At 46.8% G+C, this 22,414-nt stretch overlaps 1 protein-coding gene across 4 annotated transcripts in view; it reads right to left on the reverse strand.

Annotated features, from left to right (window-relative positions):
* eps8a (EGFR pathway substrate 8a, signaling adaptor) overlaps window positions 1-22,414 on the reverse strand; it is a 128,302-nt gene that overhangs the window by 44,894 nt on the left and 60,994 nt on the right. For all 4 annotated transcript variants that reach the window (XM_084330598.1, XM_084330600.1, XM_084330599.1 and 1 more), the window contains exon 2: window positions 13,439-13,535. In XM_084330598.1, coding sequence (XP_084186724.1) covers window positions 13,439-13,509 — 71 coding nt within the window. In that variant the 5' untranslated portion in view covers window positions 13,510-13,535. The remainder of the gene's footprint in view (window positions 1-13,438; window positions 13,536-22,414) is intronic.

Here is a 22,414-nt window from a genome sequence, read left to right on the forward strand (position 1 = left end):
AACGTTATACACTGTGTTATCTTCATTTTAAGGGTAAATAGGTTGTGCGGCTCCCTGAGCATTTTATTTTGTGGGAGGGGGGAAAAGTGGCTCTTTTGATACTGTAAAGGTTGCTGACCCCTGGTCTAGACTGTTGAATTATGTGATTGTTTTTTTGTTTTTCTTTATACCTTATAACTAAATTGAATCTCTCTCTCTCTCTCCCCCCCTCCCTCTCTCTCCCTCTCCCTCTCTCTGACATGCAAACATGCACCAGTTGCCCAAATTGGGAGAGCTGTCCTCTTTCTGTGGTGCTAAAATGTGCACACCACCGATCAGCCTTTAGTTTCACCCGTCGCCTGCTGGTACAGGAGCGGAAATAGCCTGGCTCATCACAGCTGGCTCTCATTCACCGTCAACAAATCCCACAGTAACTCTGTAGCTACCAGACTTCGGGTTTGATGATGCGCCGTGAAAACACTCTATAACAGCTAGAACTAATGATTCATCAATCTATGACCTTTGTGTGCAAGGTGACATGTCAGGACCTGACGATGACACAGAAATGGATTATTTGAACCGTACTCAGTGTACTACTATTTATGACAACATTGGTGTGAAGTAAAAATGTACAGAGATAGGAATACCAGTAGCTCCTAACTTCTATTGGTGCTGTGGGAAACATGTATGGACACACCTGCCTCCAAACTTCAAGGGAATTTGTGGCCTATGTACAATTAATGATTTGATTTACATAGTTCAACCTACTGATTATATACCACGAGACGAGAGCAGTCCCAAAACAAAGAGACGTACTAAAGATTTTGCTGGCTTCATTCCCCTTAAAGGAAAACTCCAACATTTTGGGAAATTAGCTTATTTGGCATCTACCCTGGAGTTAGACAAGAAGATACATACCCTTTTTCTTCTCTGTGCATGCAGTAGGAGTAGGAAGACACTCACCGTTAGCCTAGCTTAGCGTCAGTCACTGGAAGTAGGTTCCTCCATTAGCCTAGTTCCAAACGTCTTCCTACTCCTACTGCATGCACAGAGAAGAAAAAGGTATGCATCTTCTTGTCTAACTCCAGGGTTCCAAAAATGTTGGAGTGTTAAGATACATACCTTTTTCTTCTCTGTGCATGCAGTAGGAGTAGGAAGACGTGCACCGTTAGCCTAGCTTAGCGTCAGTCACTGGAAGTAGGTTCCTCCATTAGCCTACAGTAGTTCCCAACGTCTTCCTACTCCTACTGCATGCACAGAGAAGAAAAAGGTATGCATCTTCTTGTCTAACTCCAGGGTAGATGGCAAATAAGCTAATTTCCCAAAATGTTGGAGTTTTCCTTTAAGTGTGATGGCTATACAGGCTTACCTGAGTAATGAATTAAGTTATGATTTCAAATTGTTCACATTGACACAAATGTTTTTCAAGTCTTCTTTCTCCAGTACTGAATTGCAATATGCAAACCAGTATATCATTGCTTTAACTGGGCATGATGTTTTTAGGTTGGCTAATGCTACTGCTTACGGATTCCATGCCATACATTCTGAATTCTCTCTTGTGAAACATTTTATGTCTGATAATCGTTTGGCTTTAGATGCCAGATGCCAGCCAAGGCGGAGTGTGTGCAACTGTGGGAGATCTCACAGATCGGGCATATTGTACTTACATGTCTAGTGACTCTGAAGGCCAGGGAAACTTATCAAATACAATAAAGAACATAATTACACTACAAAGTGTTATGACAATAAGGGTATTAGGCTAACAGGAGGATAGCTCAATCTCCCAGCAATGGAAGGCTTTTCCAGATTCCTCCATAACAACCCAGTGATGAGCTGGCTGATAAGAATACTGGGACCACTGATGACAATTGCTATGGTAGCTATGGTTGTGATGTGCATTTGTTTCCCACTCTTCAAAGCACTTATTTTGAAATCTATCAACACAATCACTAATATGCCACAAATCAAGATAGGAGTGCCTCATGGAACGAATAACAAACATGCTGATATGGATATGTCATCAAGTGACTCAGACTCATCACGAGATAGTATTGAATAAACAGGCATGTGATTGATTCTGTTAATCTGTGTTTATCATAACATATGCAAGGCATGTTGAAGGTACAACAGGACAGGTTTCACACATACACACATCTTGTATGGGAATTTTACCTCTTAGGCATGAAAGAAAATATTGTTTGGTTCCTGTTGGTTCTCAGTTAAGGCCATGGGTAGGTAGGGAATTTATTTTATTTAATTCTTTTATTTTATTTGTTCCCACGGCGACTATGGATAGGGAATTTCTTTATTTAATGAAAATGTTCACAACAACATGGATGCATGTACTCTGCCAGCATGTTTAATATCCATAATACTAAAGGTTTGACTAAGATTTTTATGAAACTGTATTGTAAAATAAATTGGGTCGCACCTAAATCGGCAGGGTCGGTCGGCAACCGGAACCAAACCATTCTTTTTTTTAGGCCTTACTACTCGTACAGAGGTTTTTTCCCCCATATAAAGTGATCATTTACACATATACTGTAGTTAGCTCATAAATACTTTTATTGTCTCCTAGTCAATTGTGGAGATAGACATTTGTATTATGAGATAAAGTGATTGACAACGTCTGTGAATTGGTAAAGATTAGGGATGTCCCGATCACGTTTTTTTGATCCCGATCCGATCCCGATCATGTGATTTTGAGTATCTACCGATACCGATATTTCCCGATCCGATCAAAAAAAGATGTTGATTCAACAAACATGACCATGTTCACGTCTTAAACTCATACTGAGGCCTTAGTTTTGGTTTTAAATTGCATATCATCATTCATTTATTTATTGTCACACAGATCAGAAGAATTTTGCCAAAACAAACCAATAGTATCCAGCTGCAGAACGGCAGGCCAGCCACACTCTCAGACCCAAACGCATTTCCTTTGATTTAATTATACATCAAATGATTTATGAAGTTAACTTTTCAGCTGGATAACATCAACATTCAGGGTGAATGTAATGTGAGAAATTGGGATTAAAAAAATTATTATTATTATTATTATTATTTTTTGGGTCTGAGAGTGTGGCTGGTCTGCCGTTCTGCAGCTGGATACTATTAGTTTGTTTTGGCAAAATTCTTCTGCTCTGTGTGACAATAAATAAATGAATGATGATATGCAATTTAAAACCAAAACTAAGGCCTCAGTATGAGTTTAAGACGTGAACATGGTCATGTTTGTTGATAAAATAAAAAATACTGTTTTTTATAAATCTTTTTTGCCGATCCCGATCTTCGGAAAATCACGTGATCGGCCCCGATCCCGATCACGTGATCGGATCGGGACATCCCTAGTAAAGATACATGGAATCCATTTGATTCTATAGTAACAGAGGAACAGAACTTGTTAATCATTTGAGTAGGATAATGGTAAACAAAGACCTTTGGAAGCTTCAATAACCTACAGTACGAAGGTAATCTTGGTTGTATTTTGAAGTAAGAACACATGAAATGTATTGACATTTTTGACGAGAACATGTCGGGTCGGATGTATAAAAAATGTTAAAAAAAAAAGAGGATTGTTAGGAAGTAACATTGTACCGGTAAGTCTTATGTATAATTATGTCTTCATACTGTACACTGCATTCCAGGCCTCGCCATGCATTACATGGAGCCATGGTTCCAGTCTGTGCCTGACACGGCACAGACCTCAACCATCTGACAGTTAATGTATACGGTCTATGATATATGTACCAGCAAAGTGGTTATAACTAAGCTTCTATTAATTATGAGAATATTTTGAAGACACCATGTACAGGGTGGATGTTCTATGCAGGCGTCCCCATATAGACCAGACAGTTTGGTGTAAAACCTTTGACATATGTACCAAGCAGAGTGCTCTACCAAGTTGTATTTATCTAAATATCACGTACACATAACATGACGTACTATAACAATTTTAATGTTTGAATATGCATTTAGTAATATGACCTTTCTTTGTCTGTGAAAGACAAACTCTTTACTCTCTTACTCTCTTCTCACCACATTTCTCTCTTTAATACTTCTGTACCACTTTGTATAATTTTGATTCTACTAACTAAATGGATCCATTATATATATTGTAATAAACTATCTTATTGAACTACGAAGGTAAACATTATGCTAATAGCAGTAGCCATACCATACCTGGTAAACAGAGAAAAATTTGAGACCCAGGGCAAAGAACTAGAAGGAGAATGATCAATACAGTTTTGTTCTATTCTGTATTGAGATAGTTACATTACACCCCTATTTTCTTGGTGTTGTACACATCAAATTATCTAATTTCTACTTAAAATCTGAGTCCTCGGAAACAGTTGGTATGCATATTCTGTGTTTTAAGTCAATTGTAGCATGGAACTTGATCCAACGTTCAACCTTTTTAAAAGGAAATATTGAAAAAAATAAATGAGACCCCCAAATAAAATAATAACTTCCGTCTCCTACTTTGCTCCCTGGACTTGGAATAATCTGCAGAGTGAACTACATCTGACTAATCTAGTCCCTTTGGGAAAATATAGTGTTAAAAGGTCCATGTAACTGAGAATTACACCTGCTTTAATTGAGCTGGATTCAGTCTTGTCGTGTGATTGATACATGTATTCCCTGTGAGTTGTGTTTATATAAATTTAGTGTTTTGCCTGTCTGTGTTTTTTTTGTTTTTTTTTTACTGTAACTGGTGAACTGTCTTGGCCAGGTCTCCCTCAGAAAAGAGATTTCAATGGCAAGGACTTCCTGTTTAAATAAAGATTCATAAACCAGGGTTTTCCATAAACAATGGTTCTGTATCGTTAGTGGCTTAGCTTGGCATCGCTACTGCACTATCTCGCGTACGTGCACGCGTACTGAATAAACCACAAATGTACCTCTAATACCAGTATTAGTCTGACCACACCCCTCATCAGCTTACCTTCATAAGCAGGTGTGTGGTCACCTGCTCTCCTCCTTCTCGCTTTCACCACAAGGAAGAGGTGCCTCGGTAGATCCCCACACTTGACACCATGATGGAAGAAATTGGATTAGGAACAGCTTGGGAAACAAGGATACGTTGACATCATATCTTTATTTTCTCTCTCACTATTTTCGAGAAAATACGGCGATATTGTCTTCGTACTGGAGTGTCTAGAAGATGATGATCATTCTAAAAACCCTCCACCGGTTTTCGTATTGGGAGCACGCCGCTGCATGCTTCTCAACTGCAGTTCCTTGCTGTGTTTGTTGGGGTGAAACCTGTCAGGCCACAGCTGAACTGTCGGACATGCCGCTGTTGTGAGGAGCGGTGCGTTCCAGGTTGGGTGAGTAGTGTTTGCTGGCGGGCTCCACTTGTCTGTTAGTGCTATGGGGGCTACTTGACAAAGTTTATGGAAACCGGCCCCAGGCTAGGGTCCTTTGTTTAGCCGCCTAGGCGACAGAAGGCCTTGGTCTGGCGACCATTATAGTTTTAACTAGTGGGCCGCGACCATTGACACTGGTGATCCCTGTGTGTTCTGGACGAGTGGATTCTCTCTGTCACCGTGTTAAGACCCCATCTTTCATATCCAAATGAGAGTATTCCTTCACGAGGGGATATGTGCATGTAATGTGCGATAGCGGCAGATTCATGTTCAAAGTCAGCTATACAGGCCAGTTGGTACTGTGCTGATTCCGCCGGACGTGGTAATGTCACCGTTGTGAAGCGGTGTTGACGTCTTGTTTTCTCTTTTCTCTTAAAAAGTGAGGAGGGGTTCAGAACGGCGGCCTGTCTGGGTGAGTGTTATGTCATTGTTTACATGTTCATAGCTTACGGTTAGCCGGTCAGTGGCCTGGCGCGGGGTAGCTTAGCGTCTCGCGCGCCGCCGGGAGCTCGCTTCTGATCGTGTGCGTCGTTAGATCGGCGTCTCGCGAGCGGAAGCAATAGCACCCGAACGGTTGGAGCAGCCGTTAGCTTGATGCTATTCTGTTGAACGTGCTTTGATTTTAACATGTTTTACACTCTTGACCACGACGTCATCCTTGACAGGGGATGTTCGTCGACCCTGCCTGAGCCTAGACGGGGATTGCGTCAACAAAGAGGACTGTAGCGACTGGTGGAGCGGCGACGCTGCCCGGATCGAACAACACAGGACGGCTGTGTTCTACGGTGTCTTGTGACTGCACTTCGCTGATCTGCGTTCCGGGTAGGTACGGGGTTGGCCAGACCTCATAACACGTCTTCTGGTTTTACTTTGCTAAATGTATTGTGAATAACGGTGTTTTTTCCCAAAACGTGTGTTGTTGCAATACATTTGGGATACGTTGCGGGTTGTGTGTGAGCTGTTTTTGTCACTGGCAGTTAGCTTCTCCGTGCAGATCGTGATGTATTGATCTGGTTGTTGTGTGAGAAACATCATGGTGTTTATGTGTACCGTGTACTCACTACTAAGGCAACTAACCTATGAAGCTATGCTTGGTGACAAGTGAGTAAAAGAATGTTCTTTCTCAGACTGTAATGACAATGAACAGTGAGTTCACACATTAACAGGTTTTCCTGTTTTAACTGGCCGTATTGAGGGTAAAATAGGAGGATTGTGTTTTTCCCCCCCGGTTCCCTGGGGACTTTATCACCTCCTATCAGACATGTTGTGCATTAATTGTGTCTTTGTGTGGTAGGGATACGATGTAACTCTTAGCTTGATTGCTGAGGTTGTGCTAAATCTGCTGGAGAAACTTATTTCCTAAAGGGAAATTGGTTTGGTTGCTGTCATGTGTGCTTAGCAAGGCCTGTGGTCGATACTAATCAAGAATGATGTATTCTCTCATTGTGAAAAAAACGGCGTTCCTCTGTTGAGTGTTTTTGCCATTTTTTGTAGGTGATGATGGGTTGTGTGTGTCATGTGACCTACAACTGGGTTGTACTGGCCACAGAAGCACATGTGTATGTTGGACCGGGGTTCTTAGAGCCTTCTCTATTCTGTGTTTTTCCTTAGTAAAAATCAGATAGCAGGTTAGCTCATGCGCTGTGTGGGGCTGTGAAACGCTTCATAGAGCTGACTATGACTGTGTCATATTCTCTTTTTGTCGTTACGTCGTATCATGGGTGTGGGGTCGTAAAGGGGTGAACTGGTAACCTTTCCTCTCCCCATTGTTCTGTCGGTCAGGGGTACACCCCCTGTCCTTCAAGGTTCCCGTCACGTGGCGGTTCGGCACGTTACGGGGGGGGGGGGGGGGGGGGGGGGGAGGGAGTTCCTGGTCCCACGGCCTGGTATATTGGGCGTGTGCACCGCAGGAATTCCCCCGCCATAGAGTACGTCACCGTGCGCGTCTCTGTTGGTAGGACTTCCGTGTGCTGTTCAGGTCCATGTGATGGATCTGTTTTCAGGGGGGGTGGTCAGGGCTCCTCCTCACCAAGCGCCTATTCAGGCCTTCTGTGAGTTCGGACTCCTTCTTCCATGTGAGGAAGCCTCCATCAGAGTACAGAGCCTTCCTCCTCAGATTGTCAAAGTGAGTGGACCCTCTAGAAGGGTCCTTTTCTATTGTATGTATATTCGATTCAATTCGTTTATTGAGTGTGTATGGGTTCAGTGCCTCTTCCCCGGAGGCCCTAAAACCAGTTTTTTACATGGCTCGAGGTGCAATATATTCTTTTCAATCTGTACAGCTCGCGTGGGAAGTCTCTCTGGGGATCCCCGTCTCTTTCCTATGGGAGGGTGGTGGGATGTAAAAATGTGAACATTTTTTACCCCGGCTGTGTAGACTGGGATACATACTGTTGATGCTTCCTTCTTTCTATTCCAGAAGTGTTGGAGTTAGGGAGTGTCACACCCCTCTTGTCGTTCCCCTGGGCGCCTTGGGGATTCAATGACAGGTCTAAATAGCCTGTTCATTGATGGGGGTGTGTCCCGACGCACGTATAGTGCTAGCTCGCTGTAAACAGGCGATTGACTGGCACGCCTTGGTTGCTTGTGGTTGAAACAGCGTTTTTATGAAGCAACTGAGATGGGGGTTTTTCCTCTTCCGGCGACCACATCCCATGACCTGGGTGGGTTGTCGACGGATTCTCGTTCATGTCTGGGGGATGATGACGGGATGGATCTGAACATATGTAGTGGGGTCTCACGCCCTTGGGGTGGGCCACCGGGCGCGGTTCGTCCGAACGTCTGGGTGGCGCCTTCTTTTCATGTTAAGATCAACACGCATATCTGCCCTTCTCCTGGAGTAGGCATGTCGGCGTGGTTAGGGCACGGGACTGGTTCTGGTCACGCTGGTCCAGATCAGTTGAACCCGTTGTCCGCCGGGGATGCAGATCTGCTGTTCTGGTACCCTGAGGGACTTGGGCTTTTTTCAGGGGGAAAAATGCCAGGTCGGTCTGGGTGTCACAGGGTTAAGCGCTATGGAGACCCTGGTTGGGTATGTTTTTACTCAGCACTGTCGTCATGGCTTACAGCCATGCCATTCTGTACGCTCTCGATCTCGTCGGATCTCGGCCGCTACACAGGTTGGTCCTGGTTAGTACTTGGTTGGGAGACCGCCGGGGAATACCAGGTACGGTGTGCTTAGGGGCTGGTTCTCCATTATTTTTCGCTCCTCTCTCACGCATGGCGAAGAGGGGCCTGTGGGGGTGGTTTTTTGACCTCCTCTGGTGACCCTGTGCTTCCCGTACCGCCAGGCCCGGTCCGAAGTGATGTTTGCGACCCGTAGGCCTGGGTTAACCCTTTTTGGAAACTGAAACACTTGTACTGCGGTATAGCCGGTGTATACCCGCAGGTGTGTTTTGGAGTTTTTTCTTGAGGGGTTATAGGAACAACCACCGCATTGGGTAACACCGAGGTGGTTGATTCCCTGGTGTGTTGGAGCAGTGTCAACTCCCGGGTTCACCGTTTGAGGGTGCCCCTGCACGTTCATGACGTCTGCCAATCGTGTCAGCCTTCTCTGCCTCGACCCCTCTGGGTGGGGGTTGTTAAATGGAGGCTTGGTCATGCAACACCGCCAGCTTACGCTCCTTCCGCCGGGGCGGCTGTGTTCAGCTGTCCCCTCTGGCGCCTGTCTCGTCCGCAGTCTCCAGGCTAGGGTTAACAGCCTGTTGCCTGGTTTTTCCCCGGTGCGCTGCCTGCTTCCGTTGGTTAACCTTTTTTGTGTGCTTACGGCCATGCTGACTGCCTATTCTGCGGGGTCAGTGTGCCAGGCGGTGTACTATTGGGGGGACGGGGCCCGCTCGGCTTACGGCCATACCGACCTGAACACGCCCGATCTCGTCCGATCTCGGAAGCTGGGCAGGTTCTGGCCTGGTTGGTTCCGCCTGGGAATGCCAGGTGCAGTAACTGAGGGGCCTTTGTCCAAATACGCTGGCGATGTGGGGGGCGGGGCACTACGTGCCCACCTGGTGGGGTCTTGATGCTGGCATCATGGACTTCTCCGGGCCCCCATTCTAGGGAGTCCAGTCCTTTTGGTGGGTCTGGGTCTTCCTTCGTGCTCCGCTGCTACGGCCTTGCCACGGGGTTGGGTTTGCCCTTGACCCCGTGATTCTGGGGGCAGTAACGAGGTTGTTCCTCCGTTCGTTCCCGGGTGGCATGCGGGTTGTGCGTGTGTGTGGTCGTGGGGTCAAGCCACGGTCTGCTCACCCTGTGCGTTGAGTTGCTTGAGTGCCTCTTCGCACGGTCGGGTCCGTCGCCCTCCCGTGACGTCCCTAATAGGGGGGCTACCCTCCATTAGGGGGGGTCGGGGGGGCTCGGCCCTCCCTGTTCTGATGGTTTTGGGGGGCTGTCAGCGGGGTGTATTTGTCAGCCAAGTGGCTCCGCTTGGCCTCCCTTGTGCAGTAGCGATGCCAAGCTAAGCCACTAACGATACAGAACGTTAGGTTATGACTATAACCAAGTTCTGTTAGTTAGGGGCGATGCTTGGCATCGGACGGCCGCTGCAGCCCTTGTCCTCACCTTGTGGTGAAAGCTTGGGAAGGAGGAGAGCAGGTGACCACACACCTGCTTATGAAGGTAAGCTGATGAGGGGTGTGGTCAGACTAATACTGGTATTAGAGGTACATTTGTGGTTTATTCAGTACGCGTGCACGTACGCGAGATAGTGCAGTAGCGATGCCAAGCATCGCCCCTAACTAACAGAACTTGGTTATAGTCATAACCTAACGTTTTATTAAATTATGTTTTTAAGTTGCAGGAAATTACAGCAAAATGCTTTCTTTATTGCACATTTCTTTGCCTCCTGGACAGGGTCTGAACAGCTACTGTGACTCACACACCACACAAGCCCACTTACTACAAATATACACACTGCTGCTGCTAACATACCTTGTATTGTATAGTTTGTATAGATAGTATAGTATTATGTTTAGTTTATAGTTTTAGTTTATAGCTTATTTAGTTTTTAGTTAGTATAGATAGAATATACGTTGTGTATTATGTTTAGTTCATAGTTTAGTTTAGTTATAGTTTGTATAGATAGAATATACGTTGTGTATTATGTTTAGTTCATAGTTTAGTTTATAGTTTTAGTTTATAGCTTATTTAGTTTATAGTTATAGTTTGTATAGATAGAATATACATTGTGTATTATGTTTAGTTCATAGTTTAGTTTATAGTTTTAGTGTATAGCTTATTTAGTTTATAGTTAGTATAGATATAATATACGTTGTGTATTATGTTTAGTTCATAGTTTAGTTTATAGTTTTAGTTTGAATAGATAGAATATACGTTGTGTATTATGTTTAGAAAAACAAGCATCTCATGTTTTCTGTATTGTATGTACATTTAAAATAATCTGAATCTCAGGGGGCCTAGCCCCCCCCCCCTCCGGGCCACTACTTGCGCCGTCTCGTTTTAAAACCCCGGGAAAGCCCTGTAAACGATAATAAAACCCAAATTTCGAGTCAGCCTGCCAAGACCCGTGATCTTCTCCATAACTGGACCATTGTCTTCCCCCGCCCTCCGTATACCTATATCAGTAATACAACTCCCACTTACTCCCGTGTTCACAGGGTTGTGACGATCAGTAAGGAGGGCACTGAGCGTATTGTGAGAGGACAGCGTGTCGCCTGTCGCAGGGGCTGTTAAATATTGACAGCGGGGCAGGGCGGAAGAGCAGGCAGAGGGACAACGGGGCAAACAGCCTCCGGTCCGCTGCGCTCGCAGCACAGCTCCGACGCGTCGCGCACTCTTTCACACCGAGAGGGGCGTGTCACGTGTGACAAACAGGGAGCTAATGAGCCTCCTTGATACTTGACACTTTCTCACGTTCCCCCCGGCAAGGCCCGTTCTAATTGGCCCGCGGATTAATAATGGATGGTTTCAATTCACGTTTTGCTGGCTCGGACCTAGCACCACCCGGCTCCGCAAGCGGGAAGCGGAAGATCGTGGGCAGGCGGGGCGGTCCCATGGGAGGGGGAGATGGACGTTGGTATTCATTACGAACAAACAACGGTTACGACCCTGGAACCAAACACAGCCCCTGCTGGCCTGTAGGCTCGAATCCCACCAGAACCTTCTCTCCTGTGCCTTGCCTACTCTGTCTCTCTCTCAGCCTTCCTACTGTCTCAATAAAGAACCTTCTCACCTGTGTCTCCTCTACTCTGTCTCCCTCTCAGCCTTCCTACTGTCTCAATAAAGAACCTTCTCTCCTGTGTCTCCTCTCCTCCGTCTCCCTCTCAGCCTTCCTACTGTATCAATAAAGGACCTTCTCTCCTGTGTCTCCTCTACTCCGTCTCCCTCTCAGCCTTCCTACGGTCTCAATAAAGAACCTTCTCTCCTGTGTCTCCCTCTCAGCCTTCCTACGGTCTCAATAAAGAACCTTCTCTCCTGTGTCTCCCTCTCAGCCTTCCTACGGTCTCAATAAAGAACCTTCTCTCCTGTGTCTCCCTCTCAGCCTTCCTACTGTCTCAATAAAGAACCTTCTCACCTGTGTCTCCTCTACTCTGTCTCCCTCTCAGCCTTCCTACTGTCTCAATAAAGAACCTTCTCTCCTGTGTCTCCTCTCCTCCGTCTCCCTCTCAGCCTTCCTACTGTATCAATAAAGGACCTTCTCTCCTGTGTCTCCTCTACTCTGTCTCCCTCTCAGCCTTCCTACGGTCTCAATAAAGAACCTTCTCTCCTGTGTCTCCCTCTCAGCCTTCCTACGGTCTCAATAAAGAACCTTCTCTCCTGTGTCTCCCTCTCAGCCTTCCTACGGTCTCAATAAAGAACCTTCTCTCCTGTGTCTCCCTCTCAGCCTTCCTACTGTCTCAATAAAGAACCTTCTCTCCTGTGTCTCCTCTCCTCCGTCTCCCTCTCAGCCTTCCTACTGTCTCAATAAAGAACCTTCTCTCCTGTGTCTCCTCTACTCTGTCTCCCTCTCAGCCTTCCTACTGTCTCAATAAAGAACCTTCTCTCCTGTGTCTCCTCTACTCTGTCTCCCTCTCAGCCTTCCTACTGTCTCAATAAAGAACCTTCTCTCCTATGTCTCCCTCTCAGCCTTCCTACTGTCTCAATAAAGAACCTTATCTCCTGTGTCTCCCTGTCAGCCTTCCTACCGTCTCAATAAAGAACCTTCTCTCCCGTGTCTCCCTCTCAGCCTTCCTACCGTCTCAATAAAGAACCTTCTCTCCCGTGTCTCCCTCTACCTAACCTACTGTCTCAATAAAGAACCTTCTCTCCCGTGTCTCCCTCTACCTAACCTACTGTCTCAATAAAGAACCTTATCTCCTGTGTCTCCCTGTCAGCCTTCCTACCGTCTCAATAAATAACTTTCTCCCCTATGTCTCCCTCTCAGCCTTCCTACCGTCTCAATAAAGAACATTCTCTCCTGTGTCTCCCTCTCAGCCTTCCTACCGTCTCAATAAAGAACATTCTCTCCTGTGTCTCCCTCTCAGCCTTCCTACCGTCTCAATAAAGAACATTCTCTCCTGTGTCTCCCTCTCAGCCTTCCTACCGTCTCAATAAAGAACATTCTCTCCTGTGTCTCCCTCTCAGCCTTCCTACCGTCTCAATAAAAAACTTTTTTCTAAGGCCTAAAGTGTAATTCATTTCACCATATACATTTTGTCTGTATACCAATAGATCCTTAACAAGTTTGCCATGTAGATGGAGAATCAGCTGTTCTTCTCCTGCCTCACCTGGTCCCTCACCTGGTCCCTCACCTGGTCCCTCCAGGAGCCAGGCGTCAGTGGCAGCCAGCAGGGGCTGATGCTACCATGGCTTGGTTTTAGGTCGGGTCCCTCAGCTGCTCAGTTACCTCCACATCACCGACGGCCCCGAGGCCCTTTCGTCACATTGGCTTTGATGGGAACTGAATTAGCACCAGGCTTTGTGAAATAGGCAACGGACGATTTAATAAGTGAACCAATTAGCAGCAGGGAGGTCGCCGGCACACCGGCGGTGGCCGTGTGAGGAAATCGACTCCGGCTACCCCTTGTGTGTGTGTGGTGTGATTGTTCTCCTATTGGGAGACGGAGGGGAGGGGTTAGTGGTGGAACTGGGGCACTCACTTTATTTGGGGGGGGTAGGAGGAGGGGCCGAACCCGCCGGGGGCTACGGTGGGGTTTGTGTACCCGTTCATCCTGGGGCTTCACAGACGGCAGTCACCTGGACAGAAACACAGAGAGACGGGATGAAAATCAAACCCACAGGCACTCTCTGAATAGGGAAGTGATATCAAATACATTGGTTCAAAAGGCAACAATCCGATTCAATCGATTTGTGTACATATCATATCTATTCAGCTTGTTAATTAATATACTGTATTTATTAAAAAAAATAAAAAAAAATAATGTTTTTCCTCCTTGTTTTTCCGATTTTCTCCCATCCCAATGTTAGTCGTTATGCCAATTCCCAATCCCCTTCCTGGTCGTTGCGCACTCTACCCCCTACCGTCGGTCTGGGAGGGCGGAGACTATCACATGCTTCCTCTGACACATGTGCAGCCAGCCCACCGCTTCTTTTCACCTGGCAGAGCGGACTCTCACTGGGAGAGTGTAACGTGTCGAAGGTCACACTACCTCTCCTAAATCCTTCCCTTGCTGTGCAGGCGCCCCGACCGAACTGTAGGAGTCGCTGTTTACAACGACCAGGATCCACCCTCGCCGGGTTTCCCACCCGCTAACACTGCCAATTGTGTTAGTATGGACGGTCGGCCAACCCGGAAGCACCACAGCTGGATTCGATCCCACTGTCTCTGTGGTGGTAGACAGACGCTTAGTCCGCTGCGCTACCCGGACGCCCGTTAATATACTGTATTACAAAATAAAAAGGCCATGGGCAGGTCAGAATACATGTTTTTTGTTCCAGATTTGCAAGAAGTATTGCACCTAATTTTGGTTATGTATTCATGACTCGACAGAAATGGTGTTCTGTATCGTTAGTGGCTTAGCTTGGCTTCGCCTTCTGCACTATCTCGCGTACGTGCACGCGTACTGAATAAACCACAAATGTACCTCTAATACCAGTATTAGTCTGACCACACCCCTCATCAGCTTACCTTCATAAGCAGGTGTGTGGTCACCTGCTCTCCTCCTTCTCGCTTTCACCACAAGGAAGAGGTGCCTCGGTAGATCCCCACACTTGACACCATGATGGAAGAAATTGGATTAGGAACAGCTTGGGAAACAAGGATACGTTGACATCATATCTTTATTTTCTCTCTCACTATTTTCGAGAAAATACGGCGATATTGTCTTCGTACTGGAGTGTCTAGAAGATGATGATCATTCTACAAACCCTCCACCGGTTTTCGTATTGGGAGCACGCCGCTGCATGCTTCTCAACTGCAGTTCCTTGCTGTGTTTGTTGGGGTGAAACCTGTCAGGCCACAGCTGAACTGTCGGACATGCCGCTGTTGTGAGGAGCGGTGCGTTCCAGGTTGGGTGAGTAGTGTTTGCTGGCGGGCTCCACTTGTCTGTTAGTGCTATGGGGGCTACTAGACGAAGTTTATGGAAACCGGCCCCAGGCTAGGGTCCTTTGTTTAGCCGTCTAGGCGACAGAAGGCCTTGGTCTGGCGACCATTATAGTTTTAACTAGTGGGCCGCGACCATTGACACTGGTGATCCCTGTGTGTTCTGGACGAGTGGATTCTCTCTGTCACCGTGTTAAGACCCCATCTTTCATATCCAAATGAGAGTATTCCTTCACGAGGGGATATGTGCATGTAATGTGCGATAGCGGCAGATTCATGTTCAAAGTCAGCTATACAGGCCAGTTGGTACTGTGCTGATTCCGCCGGACGTGTTATTGTCACCGTTGTGAAGCGGTGTTGACGTCTTGTTTTCTCTTTTCTCTTAAAAAGTGAGGAGGGTTCAGAACGGCGGCCTGTCTGGGTGAGTGTTATGTCATTGTTTACATGTTCATAGCTTACGGTTAGCCGGTCGGTGGCCTGGCGCGAGGTAGCTTGGCTTCTCGCGCGCCGCCGGGAGCTCGCTCCTGATCGCGTGCGTCGTAGATCGGCGTCTCGCGAGCGGAAGCGATAGCACCCGAACGGCTGGAGCAGCCGTTAGCTTGATGCTATTCTGTTGAACGTGCTTTGATTTTTAACATGTTTTACACTCTTGACCACGACGTCGTCCTTGACAGGGGATGTTCGTCAACCCTGCCCGAGCCTAGACGGGGATTGCGTCAACAAAGAGGACTGTAGCGACTGGTGGAGCGGCGACGCTGCCCGGATCGAACAACACGGGACGCTTGTGACTGCACTTCGCTGATCTGCGTTCCGGGCAGGTACGGGGTTGGCCAGACCCTCATAACACGTCTTCTGGTTTTACCTTGCTAAATGTATTGTGAATGACGGTGTTTTTTCCCAAAACGTGTGTTGTTGCAATGCATTTGAGATACGTTGCGGGTTGTGTGTGAGCTGTTTTTGTCACTGGCAGTAGCTTCTCCGTGCAGGTCGTGATGTATTGATCTGGTTGTTGTGTGAGAAACATCATGGTGTTTATGTGTACCGTGTACTCACTACTAAGGCAACTAACCTATGAAGCTATGCTTGGTGACGAGTGAGTAAAAGAATGTTCTTTCTCAGACTGTAATGACAATGGACAGTGAGTTCACACATTAACAGGTTTTCCTGTTTTAACTGGCCGTATTGAGGGTAAAATAGGAGGATTGTGTTTTTCCCCCCCCGGTTCCCTGGGGACTTTATCACCTCCTATCAGACATGTTGTGCATTAATTGTGTCTTTTGTGTGGTAGGGATACGATGTAACTCTCAGCTTGATTGCTGAGGTTGTGCTAAATCTGCTGGAGAAACTTATTTCCTAAAGGGAAATTGGTTTGGTTGCTGTCGTGTGCTTAGCAAGGCCTGTGGTCGATACTAATCAAGAATGATGTATTCTCTCATTGTGATGATGATGGGTTGTGTGTGTCATGTGACCTACAACTGGGTTGTACTGGCCACAGAAGCACATGTGTATGTTGGACCGGGGTTCTTAGAGCCCTCTCTTTTCTGTGTTTTTCCTTAGTAAAAATCAGATAGCAGGTTAGCTCGTGCGCTGTGTGGAGCTGTGAAACGCTTCATAGAGCTGACTATGACTGTGTCATATTCTCTTTTTGTCGTTACATCGTATCATGGGTGTGGGGTCGTAAAGGGGTGAACTGGTAACCTTTCCTCTCCCCATTGTTCTGTCGGTCAGGGGTACACCCCCTGTCCTTCAAGGTTCCCGTCACGTGGCGGTTCGGCACGTTACGGGGGGGGGGGGGGGGGGAGTTCCTGGTCCCACGGCCTGGTATATTGGGCGTGTGCACCGCAGGAATTCCCCCGCCATAGAGTACGTCACCGTGCGCGTCTCTGTTGGTAGGACTTCCGTGTGCTGTTCAGGTCCATGTGATGGATCTGTTTTCAGGGGGGGTGGTCAGGGCTCCTCCTCACCAAGCGCCTACTCAGGCCTTCTGTGAGTTCGGACTCCTTCTTCCATGTGATCCATGTGAGGAAGCCTCCATCAGAGTACAGAGCCTTCCTCCTCAGATTGTCAAAGTGAGTGGACCCTCTAGAAGGGTCCTTTTCTATTGTATGTATATTCGATTCAATTCGTTTATTGAGTGTGTATGGGTTCGGTGCCTCTTCCCCGGAGGCCCTAAAACCAGTTTTTTACATGGCTCAAGGTGCAATATATTCTTTTCAATCTGTACAGCTCGCGTGGGAAGTCTCTCTGGGGATCCCCGTTTCTTTCCTATGGGAGGGTGGTGGGATGTAAAAATGTGAAAATTTTTTACCCCGGCTGTGTAGACTGGGATACATACTGTTGATGCTTCCTTCTTTCTATTCCAGAAGTGTTGGAGTTAGGGAGTGTCACACCCCTCTTGTCGTTCCCCTGGGCGCCTTGGGGATTCAATGACAGGTCTAAATAGCCTGTTCATTGATGGGGGTGTGTCCCGACGCACGTATAGTGCTAGCTCGCTGTAAACAGGCGATTGACTGGCACGCCTTAGTTGCTTGTGGTTGAAACAGCGTTTTTATAAAGCAACTGAGATGGGGGTTTTTCCTCTTCCGGCGACCACATCCCATGACCTGGGTGGGTTGTCGACGGATCCTCGTTCATGTCTGGGGGATGATGACGGGATGGATCTGAACATATGTAGTGGGGTCTCACGCCCTTGGGGTGGGCCACCAGGCGCGGTTCGTCCCGACGTCTGGGTGGCGCCTTCTTTTCATGTTAAGATCAACACGCATATCTGCCCTTCTCCTGGGGCATGTCGGCGTGGTTAGGGCACGGGACTGGTTCTGGTCACGCTGGTCCAGATCAGTTGAACCCGTTGTCCGCCGGGGATGCAGATCTGCTGTTCTGGTACCCTGAGGGACTTGGGCTTTTTTCAGGGGGAAAAATGCCAGGTCGGTCTGGGTGTCACAGGGTTAAGCGCTATGGAGACCCTGGTTGGGTATGTTTTTACTCAGCACTGTCGTCATGGCTTACAGCCATGCCATTCTGTACGCGCTCGATCTCGTCGGATCTCGGCCGCTACACAGGTTGGTCCTGGTTAGTACTTGGTTGGGAGACCGCCGGGGAATACCAGGTACGGTGTGCTTAGGGGCTGGTTCTCCATTGTTTTTCGCTCCTCTCTCACGCATGGCGAAGAGGGGCCTGTGGGGGTGGTTTTTTGACCTCCTCTGGTGACCCTGTGCTTCCCGTACCGCCAGGCCCGGTCCGAAGTGATGTTTGCGACCCGTAGGCCTGGGTTAACCCTTTTTGGAAACTGAAACACTTGTACTGCGGTATAGCCGGTGTATACCCGCAGGTGTGTTTTGGAGTTTTTTCTTGAGGGGTTATAGGAACAACCACCGCATTGGGTAACACCGAGGTGGTTGATTCCCTGGTGTGTTGGAGCAGTGTCAACTCCCGGGTTCACCGGTTGAGGGTGCCCCTGCACGTTCATGACGTCTGCCAATCGTGTCAGCCTTCTCTGCCTCGACCCCTCTGGGTGGGGGTTGTTAAATGGAGGCTTGGTCATGCAACACCGCCAGCTTACGCTCCTTCCGCCGGGGCGGCTGTGTTCAGCTGTCCCCTCTGGCGCCTGTCTCGTCCGCAGTCTCCAGGCTAGGGTTAACAGCCTGTTGCCTGGTTTTTCCCCGGTGCGCTGCCTGCTTCCGTTGGTTAACCTTTTTTGTGTGCTTACGGCCATGCTGACTGCCTATTCTGCAGGGTCAGTGTGCCAGGCGGTGTACTATTGGGGGGACGGGGCCCGCTCGGCTTACTGGCCTGGTTGGTTCCGCCTGGGAATACCAGGTGCAGTAACTGAGGGGCCTTTGTCCGAATACGCTGGCGATGTGGGGGGCGGGGCACTACGTGCCCACCTGGTGGGGTCTTGATGCTGGCATCATGGACTTCTCCGGGCCCCCATTCCAGGGAGTCCAGTCCTTTTGGTGGGTCTGGGTCTTCCTTCGTGCTCCGCTGCTACGGCCTTGCCACGGGGTTGGGTTTGCCCTTGACCCCGTGATTCTGGGGGCAGTAACGAGGTTGTTCCTCCGTTCGTTCCCGGGTGGCATGCGGGTTGTGCGTGTGTGTAGTCGTGGGTCAAGCCACGGTCTGCTCACCCTGTGCGTTGAGTTGCTTGAGTGCCTCTTCGCACGGTCGGGTCCGTCGCCCTCCCGTGACGTCCCTAATAGGGGGGCTACCCTCCATTAGGGGGGGTCGGGGGGGCTCGGCCCTCCCTGTTCTGATGGTTTTGGGGGGCTGTCAGCGGGGTGTATTTGTCAGCCAAGTGGCTCCGCTTGGCCTCCCTTGTGCAGAAGGCGAAGCCAAGCTAAGCCACTAACGATACAGAACGTTAGGTTATGACTATAACCAAGTTCTGTTAGTTAGGGGCGATGCTTGGCTTCGGACGGCCGCTGCAGCCCTTGACCTCACCTTGTGGTGAAAGCTTGGGAAGGAGGAGAGCAGGTGACCACACACCTGCTTATGAAGGTAAGCTGATGAGGGGTGTGGTCAGACTAATACTGGTATTAGAGGTACATTTGTGGTTTATTCAGTACGCGTGCACGTACGCGAGATAGTGCAGAAGGCGAAGCCAAGCATCGCCCCTAACTAACAGAACTTGGTTATAGTCATAACCTAACGTTAACGTGATTGTGTTAGATCACAATAAATATCGTATGATATTGGCTAATCGAATCATAGCAAAATGTGTGATATCGCCAACGACTCAATGAATCGTTGCCTTAAAAAAATAAATCTACATTTTATTTGTATCTCGATAAAGCTTGAGGTTTAAACCACTGACTCAAGTGATAATTTAGAGTCTCTCAGTCAGTAGTCTGTTTGCCCGGTGGAAGTAATAGTAAGTAAGAGAATTAATAGTAAGTAGTAGTAATAGTAAAAGTAATAGAATAGGAGAATAATACAGAAGTGACGTTGTCTCCGGCCAACGTTAAGTGATTCACATGTTCGACTGCCTACTTGAACCACTTCGATACGTCTATCTCTAGTGAAGTGCAGACGCGGAGCGGATAAGATAGAACAATCAATGGTGGAGGGGAGGAGGGGGGTGTCCTTGATGCTGAGCCCGTTCAACGGCTCAATCAACTGCTATTGTTCCCACTTCCTCTCGACACACTCATATACACAACCCATCCATTCCTGGTAAATGCACAGCTGACACACTGAGTCGCGCCGCTCGTTGCGTGTGTATGGGGCCAGGGAGCTTTTCATCATGTACAGTATGACTTGTTGAGGTTATTGTTCAACCATCATACCCGCTACCTAGATGTCAAGTGAAGTGTTCCTTTATTGGTCCCCTTGGGGGACATCCAGGTGTCATAGCAGCATGGGGGAGGGGAGGTAAATGCGGGAAAATTATTAATAATATAATTGATGATAATAATAATAAATAATAATAGAGTAGAATGCGTGCATGCATGTTATCATGCACAACTGCATATGTCTGGGGCGCTTTCTCTCACATGCAATGTGGAGAAGGGTGGCATCCCGATAGAGGATGCAGCACATACCTGCTCGAAGGTAGTTCGGTCTACATGCAAGGTATATATATCAGGGATGTATACGCATAATGTATAGTATAGTATGTTTCTTTTTTCGTAAGTCTTTTTTTATTTTCCATGTCAGTTATTAATGTATTTGTATGAGTCCTTTACATGTTTTGTATGTTCTTACAAAAAAGAAAAAGGCAAATCCTGGAAATCGAATATGGTGATGTGGAAAGAGATGTTTGGAATGTTGGAGAGATTTGTGCAAAAAATAAAAATATAAAAAAAAGAAAAAAATAGAGTAGAACATAGTAATAATAGTAGAACTGCAGTATATTCTATCAATAATAATAATAATAATAATAATAATAATAATAATAATAATAATAATAGTATACATGGTATATAGTATACTATATATAGTTATATATAGTAATGGTATAAATGATAATACTACATATATATAGTAACAATAGTATACATTATATACTATATATAGCAATAATAGCATACATGGTATATACTATAGTGTTATATATCGTAATAGTATACATGATATATACTATATATATATATATATATATATATATATATATATATATATAGTAATAATAGTATACACGATATATAGTGATTCAGATTACTTTATTCACCATATTGTATATACAAATGGAACGTGATTCGACATTACAGTGCATGATTTTTTTTCACAAATAGGAATAACATAATAATAAATAAGTGCAAAACAGGACAGAACAGTGAGACAACAATAAGACAGTAAAAGTGCAGTGGTAGGGGACATGGAAACAGTGCAGCACAGTTCAAGTCCAGAGGTCCAGCCCTAGCGCTCGCCATAGAGGGGGTGAGGGTGGGAAGCAGGGGGACACCTGACTCGTTTACCAGGCGAGCTGCTGAGGGGAAGAAACGGAGTCTATGGCAGGACTTTAATGTCTTGGGCAGCCGTAGCCGCCTGCCGTGGGGGAGCATGTTGAAGAGGTTATGACCCGGGTGGGCGGGGTCTGCCATGATCTTCCTCGCCCTCCTCAAGGCCCTGGTGGAGTGTAGGGACTCGAGGGAGGGGAGGGAGGGAAGGGGGCAGCCGATCACCCTCTCCGCCGAGCGTATCACCCGCTGCAGCTTGGCCTTGTCCCTGACCGTGGCTGCAGGGAACCAGGTGATGATGGAGAGGGTGAGGATGGACTGGATGATGGCGGTGTAAAACTGGTATATTATAGTAACAATAGTATACATGAGATATACTACATATAGTGGTATATATATAGTAATAATAGTATACATGATATATACTATATATATATATAATGGTATATATAGTAATAATAGTATGCATGATATATACTATATATAGTAATAATAGTATACAATACATGATATGGTATGGTTTATTTCTTAATCCCAGAGGGGAAACATGGTTTGCCACCAGAGCGAATACAAATATACAAACATGAAAGAAACAATTACATGATACAATACAAGATACACAACACAGTAAGAATAGGAGAGCCTCTCAACACAGTGCTAACGGTGTTCGTTAAAATCTTTACCGCAGCAGGAACAAAGGAGCATCAAAAATTATCAACAGTGGGTGGCCTTCAAAGGATAAAATAGTGTTCAGTTTAGTTCTAGTTCGCTTGGCTATGATGATCTCCTTGTCTGAAACCGTGATGCTGAATTTTGAACACAGAATCTGTATATATGATAAATGAAACTGTATGATGGGCAAAACAGGCCAATCTATTCTGGGGGAAGATTAGTCTCACGATGCCAGACCCAGTTCACATTGTTCACTTGAGGTCTGGAGACTCTTCCTCGTCTATGATGTTTTCTGCCGGCTGGGTTCCCGGCAGTAACATGGTGATTCATGTTTTAGAGGCATCCATGTCTACAAAAGGATTATACTTCCTTTTTCAAGCGTATAAACTTTGCCACAACTAATACTATAGTACAACATGCGTCTCTTCAACTTCACAAAACAAACTAGTCAGACTACTGCTTGACCTTACTCCTAAAACCCACCTCACCCCTTCCCATTTTGACAT

The sequence above is a fragment of the Notolepis coatsorum genome, assembly GCF_963971535.1.
Source record: "Notolepis coatsorum genome assembly, chromosome: 15".
Classification (NCBI taxonomy): domain Eukaryota; kingdom Metazoa; phylum Chordata; class Actinopteri; order Aulopiformes; family Paralepididae; genus Notolepis; species Notolepis coatsorum.